General features: G+C 34.6%; 1 protein-coding gene across 6 annotated transcripts in view; it reads left to right on the top strand.

Annotated features, from left to right (window-relative positions):
• Epp (Ecdysteroid phosphate phosphatase) overlaps positions 1–25,881 on the top strand; it is a 52,488-nt gene extending 26,607 nt beyond the window's left edge. For 2 of the 6 annotated variants that reach the window (XM_067088331.1, XM_067088328.1), the window contains 7 exons: positions 1,860–2,103; positions 2,901–3,036; positions 3,574–3,789; positions 4,118–4,369; positions 4,562–4,671; positions 12,382–12,531; positions 20,374–25,881. In XM_067088331.1, coding sequence (XP_066944432.1) covers positions 1,860–2,103; positions 2,901–3,036; positions 3,574–3,789; positions 4,118–4,369; positions 4,562–4,671; positions 12,382–12,507 — 1,084 coding nt within the window. In that variant the 3' untranslated portion in view covers positions 12,508–12,531; positions 20,374–25,881. Of the gene's footprint in view, positions 1–1,859; positions 2,104–2,900; positions 3,037–3,573; positions 3,790–4,117; positions 4,370–4,561; positions 4,672–5,002; positions 8,086–12,381; positions 12,532–20,373 lie in introns of those variants that run through there. The other 4 variants (XM_067088332.1, XM_067088329.1, XM_067088330.1 and 1 more) reach the window with 3 other exon arrangements.
• The last annotated feature ends 306 nt before the right edge of the window (positions 25,882–26,187 follow it).

Here is a 26,187-nt window from a genome sequence, read left to right as displayed (position 1 = left end):
AATACAACAGAAGATAGCTCATGGTTGTAGGTTTTATCAGTTTTGAAATATTTTCACATGAATCACAGATAAGTAAAATCAAGTCAACTTTAACTCGACCGAAATGGTTGCAATTTTAAGCTAAAACTCTTACATTCTAGTAATATTCAATCGTTTACCTTCATTTTGCAATAAATTGGAAGTCTCTAGCACAATATTTCGATTTATGGTGAATTTTTAAAAACATTTTCCTTATCGCCAGCGTTTTAGAAATTCTTTTCGTCTCGTTGTCGTAATATTTGCACCGTTTTATATTAGTCGTTACATAAAGTTTTATATATGAAAATGTGCGCAATTTCATGTAGAATACAACAGAAGATAGCTCATGGTTGTAGGTTTTATCAGTTTTGAAATATTTTCACATGAATCACGATAACTGCCAAAATTTCAACCTTGGTCAACTTTAACTCGACCGAAATGGTCAAAAACGCAATTTTAAGCTAAAACTCTTACATTCTAGTAATATTCAATCGTTTACCTTCATTTTGCAATAAATTGGAAGTCTCTAGCACAATATTTCGATTTATGGTGAATTTTTAAAAACATTTTCCTTACGCTCTGCGCTGTAACTCGCCGAACATCTCAGAAATTCTTTCGTCTCGTTGTCGTAATATTTGCACCGTTTTATATTAGTCGTTACATAAAGTTTTATATATGAAAATGTGCGCAACTTCATGTACAATACAACAGAAAATAACTCATGGTTGTAGCTTTTATCAGTTTTGAAATATTTTCATATAAATCACGATAAATAGAAAAATTTGACTTTCGGTCAACTTTAACTCGACCGAAATGGTAAAAACTGCAATTGTAAGCTAAAACACTTACAGTCTAGTAATATTCAATCAATTAGCTTCATTTTTCAACAAACGGGAAGTCTCTAGCACAATATTTCGATTTATGGTGAATTTTTGAAAAAACATTTTTTTATGTCCGGCGTTACTTAATTCATGCATCATTTTGTGATAATATTTTCTCTGTGTTGCTTTGATCATTTTACAATTTGTTATATACCAAAATCATTGCAATTTAGTGTACAATACAACTAAAAAAAAAAATTAACTCATTAGCTTTAACCGTTGTGCTTACAGCACGATTTGTATACAGGCGGTTCCCGGTTTACGACGGGGTTCCGTTTTGCGCCGTCGTAACCCGAAAATCGTCGTAAGCCGGAAAATCGTCAAAAATCATAAGAAAACCTTACTTTTAATGCTCTGGGTGCGTTGAAAATGACGTAAACTGCATTATTATTGAGTTTTACATCAAAAAAACCTTCAAATTATGATTATTCTGCCGTTTTGGGGCCATATTTCTTCCGTCGGATCGGACGACGACGGCGTCGTAACCCCGAACATGCGCCGTAAGCCGGGAAATAATTTCTGATGAATATATTTGAAAAGCGTCAGAACCTCGAACGTCAGAAGTCGGAACCGTCGTGAAACCGAGGACTGCCTTACAATTATATGAGTTTTTTTTTTTTTCGCTGTCATATATTCCAATATTTATATATGATAATGTTATTTTTTTCATTTCTGATGGTTGCATACTAAACTTCAGGCAATGACAAAAAAAAGGAGCCAAAAATGAACTCTTAATCTTAAAAACTAAGCGTGCTGTGATTTTTTTGAAAAAAACTTTTTTTCCGCTTCGGCGCTAAGTCCCGAACGCCGCTGGCATACGGGAGACGTTTTTGTAAATAGAGGCTCGGCGTTTAAGGGTTATTATAACTTGGGTATACTAGTAACATGAATAATATAAGTTTTGCAGAGACAAGTGAAAATGTTTAGTGATAGTAATATACTTTCTCTTGTATTCAATAGAGCAATGCCCGTGATAGGCAACACAGTCATAGAAGGGCTAGACACAGTATCACTGCCTCGCCGTCCACCTATCTCCCTCTCTCTTCTCAATCTGTTGGAAAACAGCGAAGGTTCCAGACGCTCAACGGAAGTTTTGTCCGAGTCTTCATCAGTGGATCGCCTGCATTCTCGCCAAGCTTCGCTAGATGCCATGCAGTTGCAGCCTTTGCCCCAGCATGATGTGCTTGAGGCTTTGTATGCTAAGGTCTGTTATGGCTATAGAATTTTTAGTGTAAAATGAAAGCACAATTTTTATGTAAGTTCCTTCTACAGGCAGTCCCCGGTTATCGGCAGGGGTTCTCTTCTGTTGGTGTGATGATAAGTGAAAATTGCCGATAACTGAAAATCAGCGATTTTCGGCGCTTGTCAGTGTCAGTAATTGGATGTCGGTGTCTCTGTTAGGTATTTATCAGTGCCAATAAGCGGAAATCAGCGATTTTCGGCGTTGAAAATTACTGATTTTCATCACTAGCTAGACAAACCCCATAAAACCAGATTGCCGATAACCAGGGACTGCCTATACTTGCATGTATATTTTGAAATTGAAGAATCAAAGCTTGGCTTGAGTGTTTAGTTCATTATTTGAGTTACAGGAGACAGACTACAAAACCCCACAAAAGTTAAATATGGTTTTTTACCTGTAACCTACTTTATCTTTAGCATGAAACACATTTAATCTTGGCCAAATATATATATAATTCTTCTCCAACCAATGCAACAATTCCTATTGAGCATTCGTTTTTTTAAAATAGGATAATTGGAAATCGATATTGTGAATTTCTAATAGTACCCAAAATAACATTCTAATAATCTCCAAGAGTGAATAATGCATAGGTGTGAAATATGTGGGGAAAGTTGGCCGTAACTGAAAAATTTTAAAGTACTTTTTTAGGTAAAAAATTTATAAGAAAATTTATTAGGTCATGAAGCATTCAGTATTACCACTAGGAATAAATTTTAAGTTTTTATCAAGACTGAATCTAGTGTTATGCATACTTGCAGGTCAAAAAACCTAAAAAGGAAGGACCTTTGTATAAATTCCCTATTGAGGGACCTCGTAAGATAGTTGTCGCCCGACATGGGGAAAGAGTTGACTTCACTTTTGGCGACTGGATACGGTTTTGCTTTGATGAAACAGGTATGATATTGGTTAAGGTTTCATCCATACATCGTAGTAGGAATGTATTGTAAAATTAGATTTGACATATGATCCCATGTGTTTGATTATGTTAGAGAGGACGTTGTGTAATTAGAGCCTCAAAAGTTCAAGCTATGATGGAGTGTATTACTACGCAAAAAGAACCCACCTTGTATTTTACTAATTTAGTCATATTTTTATGTATTTATTAATTTATTCATTTATTTTTCTTTTTTTCTTTCTCTAATAATGGATCTCTTCTTTTTGTATTTCCTTTTATTTTCTGTAACTTCTTTCAAATGAACACCATATTCTTTGAAAGCTTGCATTTCAAGCCAGTGGTCTGTGTATAGGCTTGTTCCATATGCTTAGCGGTTTATATTCTGGATATTAATAATAATACAGTAATAGTTAATTGAAATTCTGTGAACTTTCTAGGTTACTTATAACGATATTATTTACAACTCCAGAGTAGAGTCAATCTCATAGCTGGTTTGGAATCTGGTAATTATTGATTGTTCTTTATATTGTCACCAGGGAACTATCAGCGACGAGATCTCAACATGCCAGAAACCCTTCCGCACAGAAAAGGTGCCCCACACAGCTTTTACAAAGACTGTCCCCTCACCAATATAGGTCTTCTTCAGGCAACCCTTGTCGGGCAAGCAATGAAAGCAAGTAAAACAGAGGTCCATCACGTCTTCTGCTCGCCATCTTTACGCTGTGTTCAAACCTGTACCAATATTCTGAAAGGTAAACTCTGCTTTATCATAGGAAACTTACAGCAACAGTGGTTAGATTTCGGGCCTTGTTTGTTAGCACTGAGTGGCTGAAGTTGCCCCAGTGCTTGGCTTTTTAACTTAAGTTCCATGAATCCAATCCAGTCTAACATGTCTTACGGGGTTAATCCCATGAAGCCAGTGAGCACTATTTAAAAAACTTATATTCTGTCATTTTAATGCTGTGTGTTATATACCTAACAATATTGTTTATTACATAGTAGGTATATGTTCTACTCTATTTCTCACAGATTGAAATTGCTTTTCACTGGCATTTGTTTTATCTTTTCAATTTCCTACAGGTCTAGGAATTGCAGAGCACATGCCAATCAACATTGAACCTGGTTTATTCGAGTGGCTTGCCTGGTATCATGATGGAATGCCAGTGTGGATGACTCTAGATGAACTTATAGAAGCAGGTTTCAACATCAATAAAAACTATGACCCACTTATTCGTAAAGAGGAAGTTAAAGAACCTCATGAAAGTTGTGAGCAGTACTATGGTCGTAATGCCTATGTCACACAGAGTATCATAAATACAACACAGGCCCAAGGTATTGCAGATATGTAAAATTATAAATTTGTTTTGAGATTCTGAAACAGACATGAAGTATTGGAAGATTATTAGTCTGTCATTTTTAAATATCTAGTAAAGAAAACCATTGGAATGCTCTTAGAAAGATTCTCTGATATTTGCATCAGGTAATATTTTAGTAATTAGGTCATCCTTTTAAATTGCACATCAGGTGGCACCATTTTGCTCGTTGGTCATGCAGCAACCCTGGACACTTGCACGAGACAGTTGGTTGGAGGTGCACCAAGGTCAGCACATGAAATGACCAATATAATAAAGAAGGTATGTGATATATTGTGTGTGCATTTCTTGACATTATATAATGCTGTTCTGTATTTAAGTGAGAGCTGCATTCTGGTATTCATAGGAATTACTGTTATTTCCGAGTACTGTCAAGCGAATTTGCCTTTATATAAATTTCCTTTGGGATAATGGATTACTTTAAAGGACATAGTTTGTTTTCTACCTCATTTAGTCCCTGTAATTATGAGTGACAGAATGACAGTAATGTGTCATTTTATTTTGAAATAGTCAATAACTTTGGAACACCAAAGGAAGAATGACATGATGGTTACAGTCATTTACTTGCCATAGTCAAGAATTTGACCAACAGGTTCCATACGGCTGCACGGCCATGATGAACGAGACTTCTAAAGGCGACTGGGTGCTGAGTCCGCCTGCTGTTTTCCCTGTTACCTACTCAGGAATAATGGAGTTTGATTGGAGGGTTTTGCTTTAAAAATTCTGTCATAGCAAAAGACTAATCAGCTCCTGTGTCTAGTCATTATAAATGGGATTTAAATAGCCTTTTAAAGAGCTGTTCTTTTGTTAATTAGTTTGGAAGTATTGTATTATTTTAGAGACTTTTTTTTTGAGTTACTGGCTTTCATAACCTTACCTTTATTTTGAAGCTTAGAGGGATGGGTTTCATTTTGTGCTTCTCAGTATTACTGTAACATTAAATGTAGGTGCTGTATTATGAAGGATATTTGCCATGTCATCAGAATATGTTTTAAATGTTCCTTATCTTGTTTATACATAAGCAAGCTTAATTAATGCTTTTATTGATGATGGATTTATGATTTTGGTATGCTTGATGTTTGAAACTTGAACATAGTTTTGAGTTTGCATTGGATGTATTTATCCTGAATTTTGTTTTACATTAGTTTTCCTCAGATTTCAGGAAATTGGCTTAGCATATGGCCTTTTTGGCACCTTGGGTAGGTTGTGCTATTAATTATGAAAGTTGTCAGTTTGGATGTTTAATGTGTGAAGAAAAACATCCAGACCTGGGATTATTATCTTCATCTATAATTAGTGTGTTGATTGAGGCCAAAGGTCACTGGGTCTGTATTGCATAATTTTTGCAGTAGATGTTAGGATGAGAAATTATTTTATTTTGAAAACTTCAAGTTGTTAGAGAGTTCAAGAAAACTTGTTGGAAAGGAAACAAAAGATTTATTGTTAGCTTGACTTAGTACTGATAAAAACTTCAGAAAAAATACCCTGTGAAAAAGAAGAATCATATTATACTTTTGTTACAATGGAAAGATTGACCTTAGACAAGGCAAAAAATTTCTGTTGCAGTTGCATCTGGACGTATCTTGAGACTGGAATTGAGATATGTGCAAGCAAAAGAGTCACTGGAACTTGGATAAAAAGCAAAGAGATTGATAGACTATGTTAATCTATCTATATACATATATATAAAAATGGGTGTACTTATGTATGTGTGTATGTTCCAGCATAACTCTGAAATGCATTGAGCAATTTGAACCAAACTTGGTATACATATGACTTGCTATCAGGAAAAGAATACTGTGGGGGTCAGACATCACTAGCACCAAATGGTACCAAAGAGGGTTGAGGTGGGAAGGGTTTCCCTGAAATGGGGCTGGTTCTGCCCTTAGACTTAGTAACTAAATAAACTCTAAGGGTTTGTCACACCTCATTTTGGTATACATATGACTTACTGTGGGGGTAGGACATCACTGGCACCAGAGGGGTTGGTGGTAGGAAGGGGGTGACATGTAAAAATAACTGAAAACGACAGATGTTAGTGTCTAATCCATAGTTTTCAAGGTCTCTGAGATGCATAATGACACTCCCAGTGCCCTTTAAGTCCAAGTTCAGCCCCGATAGGAAGGTGGGGTGAGGAGGGGTGAAAGGTAAATTGTCAAAAATGACAAATAGTGTCTAATCCATTTTCAAGGTCACTGAGATGAATAGTGACACTCCTGTTGCCCTGTAAGTCCAAGTTCAGCCCCAATAGGAATGGGGGTGAGAAAGGGTGAAACATAAAATGTCAGAAATGTTGGGCATTGTAACTGAAGCCACTTTTTAACAGGAAAGGGAGAGAGAGAGAGAGAGAGTAGAGGGGGTGTTAGGGAGGATAAAGAGATAGAGTGTATTGGATGTTGTTCAGAGTTTTCCTGGGCAGCGCTGGGTTGGTCAGCTAGTATAAACTATGTGATCAGTGAGACATACATAAATGATCATCCACCATTCTTTCCAACTGACAGAATTTTTGAGTTTGTAAATATAAACAGTATAAACTGGTATTTATTTCAGCACTGAGACTCCAATACTGCTCTGTTTGGTAGATATTTTTTCTGGAAGATTCACAGCTCATTCAGTAGCTTAAAATTCTTAACAGATGGTTTGGTATACAGGTATCAAAGGAAATTGGAGTTAAGTAACATTGCTAGCTCATTTGATGCTCACTGATATTATGCCCAAGTATTGCATAAGTCATGCGACTGATAAGCTGCCTTTTGCTAAGTGCCCCAGCCATGTAAACAGTATTTGTCACTGAGAACATAGTTTTAAGAAATTATGTGATTAGTGGATATTATGAACTTCTTATCCTTAGAAAAAAATTTCATTCTCGTGCAATAAAGATAAGAGATCAAGTACATAGAAATTGGTATGTATACAATCTAGAAGAAGCTGAATTAATGTGTGAAAGGAAGTATTTAATGGTTTCCAACCCATAGAACTCAATAGTACATCATCCTTTTTAATATCACCAGTTGTACTTGTTAGAGATCTTCCATCAGTTGAGCAATATATGTGTAAAATACAGAATTGTAGTTTGGAACTGTAAGGATCAGATATTGACGTTTGTCAGAATCAACTTTTCCTCAAAGCCAGAGAGACCTTAAAACTCCTAGGTACTAGAGATGTATTCACCACTAACTAGGGGTGCACTCTATTTTCATGTGAGATCTACTCGCTAGTAAAAAATATGGGCAATTGCAGTCACATAATTGGCAAGAACAGGATTGAATTCTAGATTTACATTTCTAATATCAATTTCCATCAGGTTGAAAGTGGGTACAGCACAAAATACATAATAATAGGTGCAAATGCAGTATGTCTTCCATGATTCAAGGACGAGAGAGAGTAGGTACAGTGTATCAATCTAGTTGGAAGTGCTGAGGGCTAGAGAGTTATCAACTTACAAAACAGCTTCAGAGGGCATTTCTTGGTGCCTGGGTAACTGTAATGTATTTACGGTATATCAGTTTATATTTTGTATTTATCATGTGTTTACATAAACATTTGTTGGTATATATCCATCTACAAAACTCAGTGAGAAGCAAGATTTCTTGGATTGTGTAAAAACAAAGAAAGAGAGGGAGAGAGAGAGATGTTTAATAAGAAGTTATTTTGAATAAAGATATCCTAGTTTGAGTGTTATTTGTTTTCTGTAAGGTATTCGCAACATATGTAGCTGAAATTAATGCACTTATGTATACAATAATGAAAATATACACAGTGACCTTTGACCTCATATGTAACTGTTGTTACTTAATGTGTATTGCCTATGGAAATCAGAATTTTGAAATCTAAGAGCATACAGTAGTTTATGTTTAGTACACATGAGACATTTAAAACTGGTGGTGTAAGTCACATTACCCTTAGCTGAGACTTCTCTTAATACATTTAACATAAGGATTACCAAACAATTTCTTAAAAGCAGCAGAACTAATCAGTGGGAGATAACTAGTATTTTTGAAATTATCATAAAGGAGGAAAGGGGCTAGAATAGTGGGGAAGGCATATTACAACAGAACTGTACATACATATGCGTAATACAAAGATTAATATGGTATACTTGCCAAAAGTAAGGAGAAGTAAGATGGATAATAATAATAATATTTAGTTTGTAGAGAGTCTTCTCTATTCTTCTTATGATATTCTTCTCGTCTGCAGGTACATGGTATAATAAATTTCCAAAGAACATAGAAAGCAGAATATCTTTCCATGTCCTTTGGAAATTTATTATATATTCAACCTGCCAACAAGAAAAATATTATAATAATAATAATTAATAATAATAATAATAATAATAATAATAATAATAATAATAATAGCAGCATGTAGGTATGGTAAGAGGTTTTGGAGGAAAGGTTTAGAATATGCCAGCTTGACTTCATTCCAAAAGAATTTGTCAAAGAGCTGATCTTGATAATAAGACAATTACAGGAGTAATACTATTTTAAAAGTTACATGATTACTGTATTCTACTAGAGTTACTAGTAAGCTTGCTGAAGTTTAGTTTAGAGTCCCGGTAATGTTGATACTCTTATTGGATTCTTATATTTGCTTGATGAAACGTACTACATCTAAGATGAAGCTTGAGGAAGATGATTAGCCATTGGATTCCCAAATATGCATGTTTTAAGCATTACATATGTCCTAGATTAAGTCAGGGGAATATGATTAGCCTACTGTTTCTTTTTAATTGTGTGGGCATATTTTGAAGTTCCCAATACCTTCCATATACTTGGAATGAGATTTTGTAGGAGTTTCCTGACTCAGCAAGCAGTTTGAGAAATTCCTTTTCCAGTCAGTGTAGGACATTAAAAATGTCTCATTTCGAAGATGAGTGAGTTTCTTCTCGTCAAATCCTGTACCTAGTTTGATCTTAGTGTCAGTCTGTGACCTAATCCTTGAATTCAAATAGTTCAGAAAAACACTTTTAAATTTTATTTTTATGAGTGTCCAGTTTTCAGACAATGACAAATATCAAGTCTCAAAAACAAATTCCTCAGAGAAATTTTGTCATTAATCTTCAACATTTTCAGTTCATCCAGTCTTTTAAGTTTCCAGAAGTCGTATTGTTTCAGATAAAATCTGATGCTTTACTGTATACCCTTCAGGGCAGCCCTATGAAGGATGATGATAATAATAATAATAATAATAATAATAATAATCCAGTTGCACAGTCTCTTTGCAGTTGAGATACTATACTGTATATCATTCTCTCTTTGAGTATTCTTTTTCTGAGTTGCTCAAGGCTTACGTCGATGAAGGCTGTTTTGCTTGAGGGAGAGAGTTTCTTTAATATAACCAGATTGTTTCACATCTTGGGTATTACTGTAATGTAGGGACAGGGCAAGTGTACCAAGTGTTCTACTTTAAACACTGCTGTTCCCAAAGACATGAGAATATCTTTGGTTGCATATGTTACCTTACTATGCCTATAACATACATGATAATTGGCTGAAGGCAAAAGAATAAGTTATCAGTCATAAGATTTGGAAGCTGACCCAAATAAACACTCTGGGAAACAGAGCACTGCAGGTTCACAAAAGGTGAGGAACCCCTTGCGTGATGCACTGTAGGCATTGGCAAAGTGTGTTTTGGTGTCCCTTCAGCCCATAGCTACATCCATTTTTTAGTCTTTTAATTTATCTCCATTCTCATTCATTTTCTGAAGGACACTGTCTACAGTTATCCTTTTAATGTTAGAATGAGTACCTTCAGTTCTGTGCGAGATGCCTTTTGAATCTCTTCTTGTTGGTGGTATGTTGTGTAACTGTTGGTTTGGCCTTATTGAGTATTTAGATTTTGAGATACCTATAAAGGTTTCTATTCATTTATGTACTTTATTGATTTACAAAATCAAAATACATTTACACTCAGAGGCTAAGAGAATATTTAATTAGTTCTTGCATACTTTGTTTTATCTACTTACAAAATTCCGTAACTTGCTCACATTTATTTTATACATCATTTACTTCTTAAAATAATTTTTTTATCTCTTATGTTTTTAGTAAGGTTACCTGGTACATGTGTGTACCCATGTTATACTTCAGTTTTTCCTTTTTTGTACTAATGGTTATCACAAGTTAAAGTACGGGAAACATTTATTTCATGAACATTTAGTTGTTGTACATGTTGCTGTGCTACTATCAGTATAAAATATGATACAGGAAAGTAAATCAGAATTATAAGATAGAATTATAAGGACAGGAGAAAAAGATAATTTATATATTTGAAGGTTATACTATATATGGATGATACTTTTTAAGTTTTTGCAGGCATTATGAATAAAGTGTGTGCTCAGACTGTACATTTCCTATATAACAATTTAACATCAACTTCTGACAAGGAAAAAATAAAGAAATAAACAAGCTCAGATCTTAAAATATCTAGCACAAAACTTAAGTATTATTTATCATCATATTTACACAGGAGTTTAATGGCTTCAGTTTAGTGATTTTACTTAAGTCTTTATATTCTGATTTTCAGTGTCATGTAACTTAGTAGAAATTATGAGATGAAAACAGCTTAGAAATCTATAACTATTATAAGAAAAAAATAACAGGTTTAGATATTGTTTTCTTTCTAATTTGAGTTTGATTATTCAAGAAAGCCAAATGTGCAGATATCATAATGAAGAAGTTTGTAGCACAGTAGAAGAGCAATGGTTGTAACTGAGTACAGTAAACCCACTGTATTCGCGGAGGATGCGTACCAAACCCCCCCGCGAATAGCTAAAATCCGCGAATACTTAAAACCCCTCTAAAAACACTTAGAACTGCCTATTTTGATAGTTCAAACACAAAAAAACCCTCTAAAAATTCTTATACCTGAGTATTTTAATACTTTTATCACAGAAAGTACATTTAGTCATAATTATATGAAATTGTTGTAATTAGTGAATATTTCTCAGTGAAAAATACTGTGAATGGGCGAATTTTCCGTGAATAATATGTATATACTGTATGTTACATACAGAAATCCGCGAATCGTGAGAACGCGAATACAGGGGGTTTACCGTAAAGATAGTAGTTGTTACATTAAAATAAGTTTGTATGGTATCATTTAATGAATAAGAAATACGTAACGTTAAAAAGTGGCATGTACGGGGAGGCCTTGTTGTTGATTTTATAACCTGAAATTAATTGAGTAGGGTGTTGTCCCATGGATACTTTTGTGAGACCTATTATATTATTTATATTATGTGTCGCATATAACTGGTTAATGAAGGTGGTTTTGCAATAAGTTTTGTGTTTGGTACTGGTTTGTATTTGTATATTGTACCCTTAATTCTTCATTTAATTTTAGAACACTTTTATTTTATAGAATATTGCTTTTAAATTAAATCAGAGCTTGTGAGACAATTGTTGTATACACAGGTGAAAAATAAGAAATGGTGTAGGTCCTGACCGGTTTCGACTTTTATTTCCAAGCCATTGATGAGTGGCTTGGAAATAAAGTCTAAAACCGGTCAGACCTACACCTGTTTCTTATTTTTCACCTGTGGTAATGTGTGATAAATGAATCACGTACCAAAGTGATAATAATCATATATATATATATATATATATATATATATATATATATATATATATATATATATATATATATATATATATATATATATATATATATATATATATATATATATTTATATATATATATATATATATATATATATATATATATATATATATATATATATATATATATATATATATATATATATATATATATATATATTTTCCTAAATTCATAATCAAATTTCAGTAATGTACATCGAATGTAAATTATTATTTTTCATTCTTTCTTCCAAATTATTATTATTTTTATGTACTGCATTATCATCACCTCTGTCTCTTCAATCGTTGTTGCTTGAGCTGTTGTGGTGGGAAAACCATGGGTGAGTGGATAAACCTTGTCTTCTTGCGGCCACAGATTCCGTATTGCTCCACAAGCATGGCTGTAGAATGGCCAGACGGTCACTGGTCCCTGGCCCAGCCTGTCATGCCCGTCTCCAATACCGGACAAGCTCATTATGACTGGAGGATTCTCTTACACTGATCTGCAACTCTTAAAGACATTAAGGTTTCTCTTTTTTCCTTTCATCCATTTTTTTCCATTCCTGTTACTAAATCTCTGGCTACTTGACAACTTTTGTACTTTTAGCATTTTTTACTAACCTCTCCTTTACTGTATATTCATCTCTATGGACCTGGTTTGAAGCATCTTTGCATGGTCTACTAGCTTGGCCACAGCAGTATTTGTTCCTTTCAGAGTATAGATGTTAATTAAAATGAAGTATGTGTTGCTTCTATGTTTGTACTAGAACATTATTTTTAGTCATTTGTCATAACTGTTCAAGCATTATAGTGAGATTTTGCTCTCAAATTCCTTTTTTATTATGTACATGAAAACTCTCCATTTCAGAACCTGGTTACTATAAAAGTTAAAGTATGAAGTATGTACTGTAGTCATTTGCAGGTACATTGCAAACTTAGTTTTTTCCATTATAACTTTTTATGAGACATTTTTTAACGGAAGATTTGACTTGGTTAACAATTTGAACTGAATAGCTAAGTTTTCATGCATTATAGAAAGTCACAATTATTTTACATCAGCTTTATCTATTGCTATGGGGGATTGTAGACTTCCAGTTGAAGAAAAGCTGCCAGTAAGGTTCCACTGCTGATAAAGTTCCAGAAATGGTTATGAAGTGAGGGTGAACTACCTTGAGAATGAGGAATTCATTACCTCACTGGGAATTGTGGCTCACCTGTTTGGTGTAACTATCATTATCATATACGTACTCATTCTGTTCTTGTCCATTCTTCTCCCAGCCTGACTACTAGTTAGGCATTATGATTGGAGCTGTCACTCTGTCCCCTTTTTATTGGGGTTTTCTTTCATTCATGTCAGCATCTTATCCATCTTTTTTTCAGTATCGGTGATTAGTAATGAAGTGATGTTGTATTGTATTTTCATTGTGAACCTCATCTTTTGTCAACAGCATTTGTTGTCTCCTGGCATATCAGTTCAAGTTAAAGTTTCTAAGTATCGTTTTCGTTATTGTCTTGATATTGCTCTTTGTTGACTACACATTTTTGTCTTCTAAATTAATCAATAAATCACAGACGTAACGTTATTGTTTTCAATGTGATTGCGACTGAGCTTCCTTGGGCCCTGAATTGAAGTGGTTATTTTTTATATTATATAAAAGATGGAGGCAATGATCTGCTCTTTTGTTAACACCTTTCTATGAGCACCTGCCTTTGCTCTTTTTAATAACTAATTTCGGTTGGGATAGTCAGCAGCTGGTATGCTTTCCTATAGTAGAGGCCATTTTGGTACACAAAATTACCTCAGTGCTTACAATAAATAAGAAATTTTCTTAACAGTCCAGAACTTCATTTTGATGCGACTCTGAATAGCTACATGAAAACATTTGATGTCATCTCCAAGCAAGCATCCAAGCTTCATAATATTGATAAATCCTTCTCAGCTTGCACATTGTCTCTGAGATGCAGAAAACTAGCTACTGTACCTGGTTGGAGGAGCTAATCCTTCACCTTTTAAGGTCACTCATTTAAGAGGTCTAGTTGGTTCTCTAATTTACAACTGAATTATCAATAAATTGGAGAAAATTTGCTTCATTGCCATTTGTGTGGAAAGCATTGGAACCTTTGAGGTGACTAGAATTTAGTAAGACAAGTATTCTAGCACCATGTGGCAATTATGTCACTTTAAAAATACTTCTTGTATAGAGCAGAGATTATTATCAAATTGCAAGTTAAGTCAAACTTATAAACAGTAGTTTGTCCTCGATATTGCTGTGGTTAATGCATGTGACCAGTGTGTATGTATTTGAAATATGGCCCATAACACTGTTTGTTTTTCCTGGAGTACATTTACCCCAGTCAATTTTAGTAATGCATCTTACAATGAGTTGTCAAGGAGTTGTGCATGGTTTGTACGATCATGCTTGTTGTCACCATCATTTCAATAGATTAAAATCAGTCTGTAGGTATTAGGCTTCTTTCCTAACAAGAAGAACATTGAACAGTCAAAAATAGGAGGAGCTAAACTGGTTTTATGTTCATTAAAATGAATAGATTAGTATGATATGTTGTAATATTGGATGAATACAGATATGTTTTGTGATGGGTAGGTCTAATTTTAGAAATTAGGTTAGCAGTGTCTCATCCCCCAGTGATTACAGGGTAAAGATATCCTGCATGGAACTAAGATAGGTTTCTGAACAGTGTTACTCTGTGTATGAGGATTGGAAAACAAGACACTTAATCTTTACATTTTAAAATTACTTCAGCACTAATGCAAAGTTAAAATAACATTTACTTAAGTTACCTAAACTTGTAGACCTAATATATATTAACTTTATAGGATGTATAACATAGTGACTGTTTTTAGAAGTATGGTATATAGTACAATAGAATCTCATTTACCAGTTGGTAACTTAATTAGTATATAAAGATCTTATGCATCTGAAATATGTACTTTTAGTGTGGAAAATGTACTGAATATAAACTACTTTGCACCTTAAGTATTTAGCAGTAAGGGAGTGTTCTTACACATTCTCCTTCAGCATACTGTGTTGTCAATGAATGGTTAATTTCTTTTAAAGGACAAGGCTTTCACTGAGGTTACCTTCATCCTCTTGCACACTACAAGCGTCAGCCTTTAAATAAATAGGTGGTGAAATTGATAGGATATAGTAAAAGCAGAGACGATAATGGGTACATGATGGGTAAAAGGGGCCCCTTACGATAACCCCTCCATGATCATGCTTGCTTTTATAATCAAGAGGTAATATTTTCCTTTCCGTAAGGAAAAAAGCCACTCATACAGCAATTAGGTATCTTAGTATGCCACTTCCAGATCATAGATCCTTCATATAGTCATAGTGAAGTATTTGAAGGTAAAGGTAACAGCCTTTTATAAATTATGTATAAATTTCTGCTTGTAGATCTTATTAAAATTACTTGGAAGATCCATAATGGCCACTGGATTACAAATCAGTCTCCTGTGGAATAGGAGAGCCATTTGAATATCACCTAAATATAGTAAATGTTCTTGTAGGCTTTGCAAACAGTTATTTTGTATCCAGAGTACCTAAATGGAAATATGATATTTTAGGTTTTGTATAGAAAGTAATGTAACAGGGACAACTGTGATAGTTGGTAGGTGGCATTCTGTGTTTACAGATGATTTGACAACTCCATTGGCAGGAATTTTTTCCCTTTGGTGTTTGAGATTAAACAATACAGCTGAAATACTAGTTACAGGTATTTTTCCAAGTAATACCAAAACCGTGGTTGTAATAGGCAATGCTTGGATTAGTAGGAGCTGTTCCAGACATTGATAAGGATATTAGCAAGCTGTACTGTTGATTTCTGTAGGTAATTTTCATTGGCAAAAATGGAAAATATTTTTTTCTCACTTATTTTTTATTAGCATTTAATTTCAAAACTTTTTTTTGTGGTTTTAGGATTTCTTTGTAACTTAATCATTATCATCCTTCACTGCATTGTCTATGGGAATATTGCTGCCAAAAGAGTGTTTTCACTGAATGATATTAGGTGTCATATTGAATTCAAGGTGCTTTTTATGGTTTTGAAGAAAAATCTTGTGACTTTAAACTAAAATATGCTTTATTGGCTGTGTGCGTAGGCCTCTGTCATGGATATGCAGGCTTCTTCCTAAAAACTGTTGGTAGTTTTGATTGAAACTAATTGTTTTACCATAACGGCAAAGACCTCGTGTTTTGTTTCTACCTTCCTTATGAAGCATAAAAGGTGCCTTCTATTTCATGCCTTGCTTTTTGCCTTTCAAAGTTTTGTGTTTAGAGTTATATTTTTTGCTGCGTTATGATAACGTAAACTTGTATTGTGTTTAAGCCCATCATGATTCAAGTTTGATTATTTGTTTTAATGCTTCATTGCTTATAGGCAGTTTGTTTGAGTTTCTTTCCTGCTTCTGTGTTTTGTCAAGTAATACCACATCCTTTAAATAGTCATCTGTTTTGCTAAGAATTTGGATTATCTCCCTCTGTTGTTGCTATCTTGGCTGGTGTTTGGTGTGATGAAGAAGAAAGCAGATAAGAAAGCTTTTCGTAGGGTTGTGAGCAGTGGTTTAGCTGGCTTGTTTCAAGTGGTATATGATTTTTAGTATTTTTTCTGGTGTATGTCCAGTTTTGATTAATCTTTGTTTTGTTACTCATATTACCCGTTTGAGTACAGTATTTGCTGTGAGTCTTTGTGGGAAATATGAAATTTATTCCCTTTCATTTGAAAAAGATATTGTCACTAGATAATTGATCATTTCCCTTCCTTTTCATGTATATTGTCCACTTAAGTTTTCTTGAAAAATGATCAGCTCAAGTCCAAAGTTCATGCTAAGAATTTAGTGAGCAGCGTGTGTTCAATTCCTGTCTCTCTTTGCTGATGTATAAGTAAATCTTAATTGTATAAAGTTTGGAATACCATTACAAACCCTATCTTACAGAGACTAGTTAGTTGAAACACTAATAGGAAATTGACTGATGTCCATACTTCCTTGTGCTTTAGCACTCGGCACTTTTTAGAACACTCAACAGCCTGGCAGTTAAACTCACATTTTCGGGCATATTTGGATCAAGTATTTTGCTTTCTGGTAGCCTTCCTTACAAGAAATTTTAACCTCTTCCTTTTTCCTTCATCTACTGTATACCAAATGTCCCTGTGTTCATGCAAAATAAAAATCCTTTCACTGTTAACAAAACTTCAGTACCTCATGATGGTGGATAAATTCAGTGCTGAATCACTGATTGAAAGTTGAAGGAGTGGTAGTAAAATCTTGGATGAGATCATCTATGCAGCGGGCTAACCCTTTGTCATCTTTTGAAAGCATTCTATGTGTGAATCATTTTCATCAATGGCAGACCTCCATTTCCTTTCAAATCGCTATCATTGTAGTCTTTGTAGCTTTCAAGCCAGAAAACAGTTTTGTGTATTCTTATTTTACATTTATTCTCATTCCTCCATAGTGTTTTATAACTGAATTTGTGTCATTGTGAGTGCTGGTGGAAGCGCTTCACAGAGCTGTCGTATAGTTTGCCATTTTTTTATAGGTACAGAACATAGCGTAAGTGGTGTTCCATTGTTTTTCCTTGGTAGAAGCAGAGGTATTGTAGTGAATTGTTTGTTATGAATTTATATCAAATGGTTGCCTTGATAGCCTTATATTGTGGTTTAGTATGTGACCGTATGCACTTTATAAAAGAACAGTGAGTAGTTTTGTTAAATTAGGTGATTAGAGTTTCCCTATCTGTGTGATTAAAACCACATCTCTCACCAGCAAAACTGAGGCCAGAAAAGTACTTTAGTCTTGTCCATTGGCATACCAATTGACTGATAGATGAACATTACAGACGCTTCTCTACTTATGATTTTTCAACTTAAGAACTTTCAGAGATGCGAACAACCACGATTGTAAATTAAAATTTGTTCAGAGAGCTCTGGCCGCCACCCATAAGTTCAAATTTTGTATTGTGCCTCTCAGCTTAGTTACAATATCTGCTGCTACCTAGGCCAAACAGCGCCATAGCTGACGCCAATATGCCAGCATGCCGTCCCAGACTCCTGAGCCTACACAAGTGGTTAAGACTTGTGCTCTGATCTATTTGTGTGATTTTACTGTGAAATATATAGCCCATCCTTTATCTATCTTGGTAAATGGCAAGTGTAAGGCCAGTGAAGATAGTGGTAGTGGTAAAAAGTGGCAAGGTATCTCAGAGGAAACAAAAGTGGCAGTTATAAAGAAATTAGAAAGTGGTAAAAAAGTGGATGAGGTAGCACTCATGTACAATATGAATCGCTCGACTGTCAGCACAATTTTTAGGAACAAAGATAGAATTATGGAGCACATGAAAAGTGCTGTGCCGATGCAGTCAACAATTATAAGTAAGAGAAGCGGGAGGGTGGAAATGGAAAAGCTTTTGGGTATCTGGATGAAACACCAGAGACAAAGGTCTGTACCACTTAGCCTCATGCTGAATCAGGAAAAGGCTAAAAGCTTTCCCGATGACTTAAGGCTAAGGCTGGCGAAATCATTGCTGATGAAACATTTGCTGCAAGTCATGGATGGTTTCATCTTTTCGAAAAACCTGCTAACTAACATCACCTGTCTGTTAGGAGTGAGTCAGTGAATGCTGACAAAGCAACAGCTGAAAGATTTTCCAAGACACTCAAGGATATAATTGATAAGGAAGATTATACCCCAAAGCAAATTTTTAATATTGATGAGACAGGGCTTTTCTGGAAAAAAAATTCCAGGAAAAATGTACATCAGCCGTAAAGAGATGATGATGTCAGTATTTAAGGTAGCGAAGTATAGGCTAACTTGACTGCTGGGTGGCAGCACATCGGGAGACTTGAAGTTAAAACCTCCCCTTGTGTACCACGCTGCAAGTCCACGGGCACTGAAAAACATTTCAAAAAGTTCTCTACCCATAATGTTGATGTCCAATGACAGAGGCTCGGTGACTCTTGCTGTGTTTGAAGACCGGTTTTTTCTTCACCGCAGTTAGATGATTTCCTTGAAGACCGGTTTTTTCTTCACCGCAGTTAGATGATTTCCATTGGGGGATGTTAAAGTTGTCTATTTACCCCCTAACACAACTTCACTCATTCAGCCATTGAATCAAGGCATAATAGCAAATTTCAAGAAATATTACTCTTGCCATATGTACAGACAAGCATTAAAGGAGGTAAATGACCCAGATGTGACCTTACATCACTTCTAGAAGGGTTGCAACATTTACAATTGTATAAAAAATATTGATGCTGCATGGCATGAGGTGAGTGACACAAACATGAATGGATTATCATCATTCACATCAATCCTATGACATCACTTTCAAAGGTAAGAAAAACAACTATACTTTACCGTATTATTATCATAATTTGCTTAATGTATTTAGGTTTTATGTACCATTCACATTAGTAAAGTGTTTTATAAATTGTAGTATTATCATCATGATTTAGTACTTATGTATACATTTTGCCTGTTCTATCAAACATAAGATGTCAGGAAGGAGAACAGTTTTTGTTTTTCTAAGTCAGTAATTAAGTCATGCTTGTCAAAGACAAAAGGACTCTCCTTTTTTATGGACTTCGCTCTTTTTCTTCAATTCAATTCAGACCATACTGCTAGGTAACTCATGAATCCAACTCTTCAGGGAACCCATCTATGAGCCTACGTTTGTACTCTATGGAAATATACTGATCTCTTATGTCAAAGCATAATGTGTCAGAGGACTTGACTACCATTTATGTTCCATAAATATATGTATTTCAGTTGGATTGACCATACTGTTAAGTTATTTCTGCCTCGGCCTAATCTTTCCCAGGCAGCAAGAAATTTTGTTAAGAAGTGAACTTACAGGTTCCTTCATGTGTGGTATCCTCTTTTGAGAGGTAGGCTCAAGCAGACTTTGTCTGTTGACCAGCCGACACCCCACCTAACACGAACATACAAATGAGTAAAATAAGAGGTTTGTATTTATTGAATGTAAATATTGTATTAATGTTTTTATTTCTTTTTTCTACTCTTTGTCATTAGTTAACCATGTAAATACAGATTTTATGCTTTTTATATGCTTTCTATATGACAAGAGTGCTTTTATTATATTTTTACTTGTTTTGAAAGCTGTAGAGGGGAGTATTCCAAATTTAGTTTCTTGAGAATGCTTATTTTATTGCTTTGCAAGATTGAATTATGATAAAATTTTACGTAAGTTTTGTTGATTGTAATTGATTCTTATAATTCCTTCTATACCTTGATATTCATTAATCAGTGTAGCTATTTAGCAGTTACTAGTACTTTACAGGAACCAGATGTTGGTTTTCTAACAACATTTTTTCCTCTCTGCAGATTCCATATTGTTCCTTCGCATTTGCTAGTCAGGAAAGTTCGGGCAGCTGGACGTTAATAGAGCCACCTTTTCCACCAGTCACTCACTCGGCAAATATGAGATATGATTGGAAGATTCTCGTACCATAGCTGTTCTCCGTCCGTATCTTCCAAGTATGTGACATGTATTGTGATCCTGTAAGAGTGAGTTTAAAGCTGTTCTGTGTGCCATTGACATCTTGTCCAGGTAGGCCATTAATCTTTATTTTCTTAATGGTAATTGGAGATATTTTTTGTCATCTTCATGAAAGGTATCAGTTCCAGGTAAATGTGTTTACATTAGTTTATGGTATCTCTTCAGAGGTATACAGTTGGTGATTGTGCTGTTTACTGCAGTGAAATTTTGTGGTTGACTTTGTATCCTATTTAAATTTCACATGCTACACAAAATTTTCATAAGGATTTTATGATATATGACTTCAAGTCTTGTTTTCATACTATGTAACTTGTGGTTTGTAGGACTCACCACAAACTTTGTGTTTTGTTTATGTAGAAGATGCTAAATTTTCACAAAGAATACTTTGAAGCTGTCATTTTAGTATGGATGATGAATAAGCATGTAAATTTTTAAGTGTTTGCTGGTGTTCATAGAAATGTAACAATGTTGGTAGCCTTATATTGTCATGGTAAAGTATCATGGTGTGATAGCTAGTACAGTTCACATGCAGTCTTCACTGTAAATAACATTGATGGTATTGTAAGTACATTGATTAGAATTTTCTCATGTAAATCTGTGTTTACAAGTGAGTATGTGAACTTATCGAGGTTTTAAGTTACCGTTTAGTGTCTTATTAGTTTAATTTATGTATGGTTTTATTTGTAGAGTTTAATGCATAACTATTCTGTTATGTATATTAGTCATTTTACAACCTCCTAATTCTTATTATGCTGTGAACAGCATAACCCTAAGAAGTGAATGGAGAAGATGAAAACATGTTACAGTTTTTTTTTTGTAAAAATTTACTCACTGCTTAAAATCTGCGCATTGAATGTTACCGGATATAAGGTAATATGCCAATAGGTATTTAATGTTTTATGTGCATTTGTAATAGATGAAAAAGAGCGACCAAAGATTTATGAATTGCCGACAGTTTGGCAGTTTTAGGAACAAGAGCCAAATGATGGATATATTATTTTAAAGTTTCTTCTGTAGTGATGTGGTCAGTTATTATAAAGTGATTTTCCTCTGCGCTTTTACTGAATGATCCAAAGGTGTGTTCATATAGACGATAGATTCTTTTATTTTTACTCAGTCAACATGCCTGGTTTGAGTGGACTGACAAAGTGGCTAATCTATGGTCAAAGGGAATTTTACATTAGTTAGGTGATGCATCAAGCCTTTCTCAAATACTGTACAAGTAATCTTCTGTCAAATATGGTGACAGCTGTCACTTCTTTACTCATTTTCATTCACTTTAGATATGTTGGGTGCACTTCACCAATTTCTCCGTTTCATAGGCTACTCAGGCATCATTGTTACTGTAATTCAATATAATTGGTTGGTTTGTTGATGTGAGTTGGCCGTACAGTGATTCTGAGGCCCTGTGCTAGTATCAAAATGAGTTGTAAAAATACGGAACATAAATACAATATACCATATTTTAATGGAATAATAGATAAAGTGACCAATTAATGTATCATAGACCTGTTTATTGTAAAATAAAATTAATTGTTTGCAACATACTGAAAATTAACACAGTATAAGCCACTGTAGGACCATCAAAGCTAAGAATAGAAATTTCAAAATCTTTTCACCCAATTCTTATTTGTAAGAAGTCATTACATGAGGTATTCATCAAGCTTTTTAGAAGGTAGCAAGATGCAGAAGGCTGCCAGTTAGCCTTAGAGCTGGAGTAACAGTGGTTTAAACAATATCAGACATATTGTTCTATTATGACATCTTTACAATGTGCTGGGGGACTTGCATAACGGACAGGATAGCATTAGGAGATAGCTGTGAGGAAAGCAGCATTTCTAAATTTAGAGGCCTGAAGTCGTCGTTGTTAAAAGAGAGCTATGACCCCTTGAAGACAATCCTAGAGGATGGGTGGACAACACTGGTTGCGTTCTTGTGGGGGCAAGGAGTCCAGCAGCCTGGAGAGTTCAGACTAGGTATCATGGAGCATCCTCCAGTTGGCAGGGGATAGGAATATCATGATATTTTTTAAGTTCTTGTCAGAGAAACAGGATGTAGTTAAAGAAACTCTTAGTGGGGAAGACTTTTTACCTGCATCATTTCATTTAGTTTTGTTTCAACCTGGTCAGTAGCTTAACATATTTACCTTGATAGTAACAACCAATCCTAGTGTTGGAGAGGGTCTCACACATCTTAGTAAGACTTGTTTTTAACCATTGACTAAGCACTTTGTTTGTCATAGCAGATCAGATGCTGCACAAAGTCCCAGTAAATGTAGGAGGATTATATTTTAATAAGATTGTTTAAAGTTCTTCTTTTTTCATGTTTTTTCCAATTTTTAAACTTGCTTTAATATGTTGTATTTATGAAATCTAGAAGATACAGCTCTGTATCTTTCACTCACCAAAGATTTATCTTTTTAACTAAATAAACCTTAGACTTGGTATATGTTTTACCACCTCCTTTGCAAGTTTTTACTGTTACTTTACAACTTTAGTCATGAACATTTTGTTAAATCTTTATTTTCAAGTTTTGACATTATAGTATGTCTGTGGATTAATTGTGGGTGCTGGAAGGTTTTAAATAATTTCTTTTCATGATGCCTTTTTTTTTTGTTAGTAGTACAGTATATCATGTATTATAACTTTAGTGTGGGACTTTCCAAAAGACATTCATTCATAGAAGGAAGAGATGTTGGTTGATGGAATAGCCACCATTGCTAGAGAGGCTAGTATTCTATAAACAGGCAGTTGTGAAGAGGATATTTTGATGTTTTAGTCTTTCGTTGAATGTCCTGAAAATTTATATAAAATTTTGTGTGAAAGGATTAGTGTTATAGTATTTTTAAGGGAAAATAATTCAACATCCAGTAATGATCGTATTTTTCAGATTGTTTACTAGGTTTTTATTTCTGACAAGATAAGGAATGATTACTGTAGCCTGTAATATATTTATCACTCTTTTGAAAAGTTTGAGCCTTTGTAAAGCTCATTTATTTTTAGTATTTTGATTTGGAGGGTAAAAGTAATTGTAAACAATCAATATTATATAGAAGTGTAAAACTTACATTGGAATACAGTTTTGGGAGGATTATGTTAATTTTTGGTATAGGGTTAAACCAATGTTTCAGAAAATCTGACATACTACTGACGGTCATATTGTATTGTATAATATTTTCCTGTGTTTCATCACAACCTCATCGATCATATGCTGTATATGCCATAACATTTATGTTTCAGATATTCCCAGGTTTACAGTCTTTTGTCTTTCAGACAGTAGAAGATAGTCCCATATGAGTATATGCATGCACCACCTGGTATATCGCAGCCCCCTTCCATTCCTTTGTGAACCTGCAGTATTATTAACAATTCTGTTCAGTCTTCCCCAAGTATCTATTTCACAGCAGGATTGCTGTTCTATTGCATATTGCTAAATATTACTAAACAGTTTTTACTTTGCCTTATGTTATCATCATCTCATGAGCTCAGTTAGTTAGAACCACACTACCATCTTCAGTCCCCAGAATTTAACATAGAAATATAGCAGAAGTGGCTTCTGCTGGTAGGAGCTTATCACCAGAAATACTGGTGATCTTGTGGTTGGTATAGGTTATTTGATTTGGTTATTGATTTTCCCTTTTTGGAGACAAGCCCACCACTGTCACCTCTAGTAGACTTTTGTACATAGAGCCTCAACCCCAAGAGGTTCCAAGCTTTGTACAGCAAAGTGAGGTCAGTGTTGCAGAAAGAATGTACAGTATTTGAGACATTCTTGAGGCTCTACAAGGCACATAGTAAAATTGAATACTGTCTAAGAGTCAAAAGACCGTCACCTAGGAACATTTAGAACGTACTTGTGAGGAATGTATGATTGAGATGTTTGTATGAAAAAATCTTTCGTGTCATAAAATCTATAGTTATTTTACTAATAAATCTTAAGAAAACACTTATTCATATAAATGAATGTTAGAAGTGTTAGATATATTTGTGCCAAAATATTGTGCAGTAATGCACTGCAATTATGTAACTGGTGAATATTGTACCTGGTGAATTATAAAGTGGGCATCAAATTGTATGATGATTCACCTTTGCTGAAACAGTATTTATTTGATGCCTTCTTGATGATGAGTGACATGGAGCTGAAGTTTAATTTATAGCGTATAAGTAAGATCTTTGGAAAAAATTTTTTTTATGGGTTTCTTTTTGAGCAACGCAGATTCTCATATTTTGTTGTTGCCTTTAATCTCGTCATGAAACCGAGATAAACTTAGTACAGGCAGTCCCTGGTCATCGGCGCAGGATCTGTTCCGATAGAATGATGATAAGCGAAAATTGCCGATAACCAAAACTCGCCGATTTTTGGGACTTATCGGCGCCGCTGTTAGGTATGTATCGGCGCCAGTGCCCGATTATCGGTGCCGATAAGCAGAAATCAGTGCCAAAAATCACCGATTTTCATTCATAGACAAGCACCATAAAACCAGATCGCCAATAATTGGGGACTGCCTGTATTGGTGGCACTGATGGTTAGTGGAGTGTGGGTAAGCTGAGCTGGTAGGAGGAAGTTACTGGCTGTCATATTAATTTTATTTTGTCATTTTCCATGATTTCAGAACTTATTTAGTAACACCGCAGTTTAACAGATGCTTTGGAGTCTTTCTTCCTGATAAGTAACAATGTCCCTATACTTGATTATTTCCTTACTTGATTACTTCCTGGATGCCCTGCATCTAACAGCAATTCCACGTAGTTCCTAAACTAAACTAACCGGTACATTAAACTTAACATTTAATTTAAAAAGTTAAGCTAAAAACGTATCACTTCTGAAATGGTAACATAGCAAAAAATAATCATCGTAATGTAGCTAATAAGTACAGAAGCTCTCTAAGTAGAGATGTTTGTAAGTGAATATCCTTTTCATGTGTATTTCTTCATTTACATGTAGTACACTCCATTCCCCTGATATGTAAAAATATGGTCACTAGGAGGTATCTTGTAGGGGCTTTTTATTAGACACAATTGTTGCAGGAGGATGGGAACAGATTCAGAGGTTAAAGAAAACTCTTTTCACCTATCCTAATTTATTAACCTTAATATTACAGTGGCCCGAAGACCTTCAAACAGAACCTTATCCTATGCCTATTTACATTTGCCACAGTTTATCAATTATCTTCTTTCAGTACTTAACCTAGCTTATTTCCTACTTACCACTAAAGTTTATCAAAACAATCTTCTTATACTTAACTTAGCGTAACTTAATACTACCAGTAGTCAAAATATTATCAACAAATCTCCAACTCTGGCGTATGTCCCAAAATAGTTCCTTATCTTTCTCAGCACTTCATCTCAGAATAATCCAAGATGATCATGAAAGTCAACACAATTTGGGGATCACTACAGAGTTTATTTTAGCTATGACATCCAAGCTGAGGGCAGACATTGCTTTGGAATTTCTTCATGCAGTCTTTTTCTACACAAAAACCCTTCTCTCCTTCCAAACAAGAATCTGAGATCTCATTCAACAAAATAAGCCTACAGATATTAAAGCACCTTCTCTAACCCCGATCCCATTTAGGACAATCACTGTCTTAAGTAACTGACATATAATAACTTCACACTGGAACTTGAAAATGGTTCGGT

This window comes from Macrobrachium rosenbergii, chromosome 44, assembly GCF_040412425.1.
Source record: "Macrobrachium rosenbergii isolate ZJJX-2024 chromosome 44, ASM4041242v1, whole genome shotgun sequence".
In the NCBI taxonomy this organism is placed as follows: Eukaryota; Metazoa; Arthropoda; class Malacostraca; order Decapoda; family Palaemonidae; genus Macrobrachium; species Macrobrachium rosenbergii.
The sequence above is the reverse complement of the archived record's forward strand: the minus strand, read 5'-3'. Positions and strand labels throughout refer to the sequence as shown.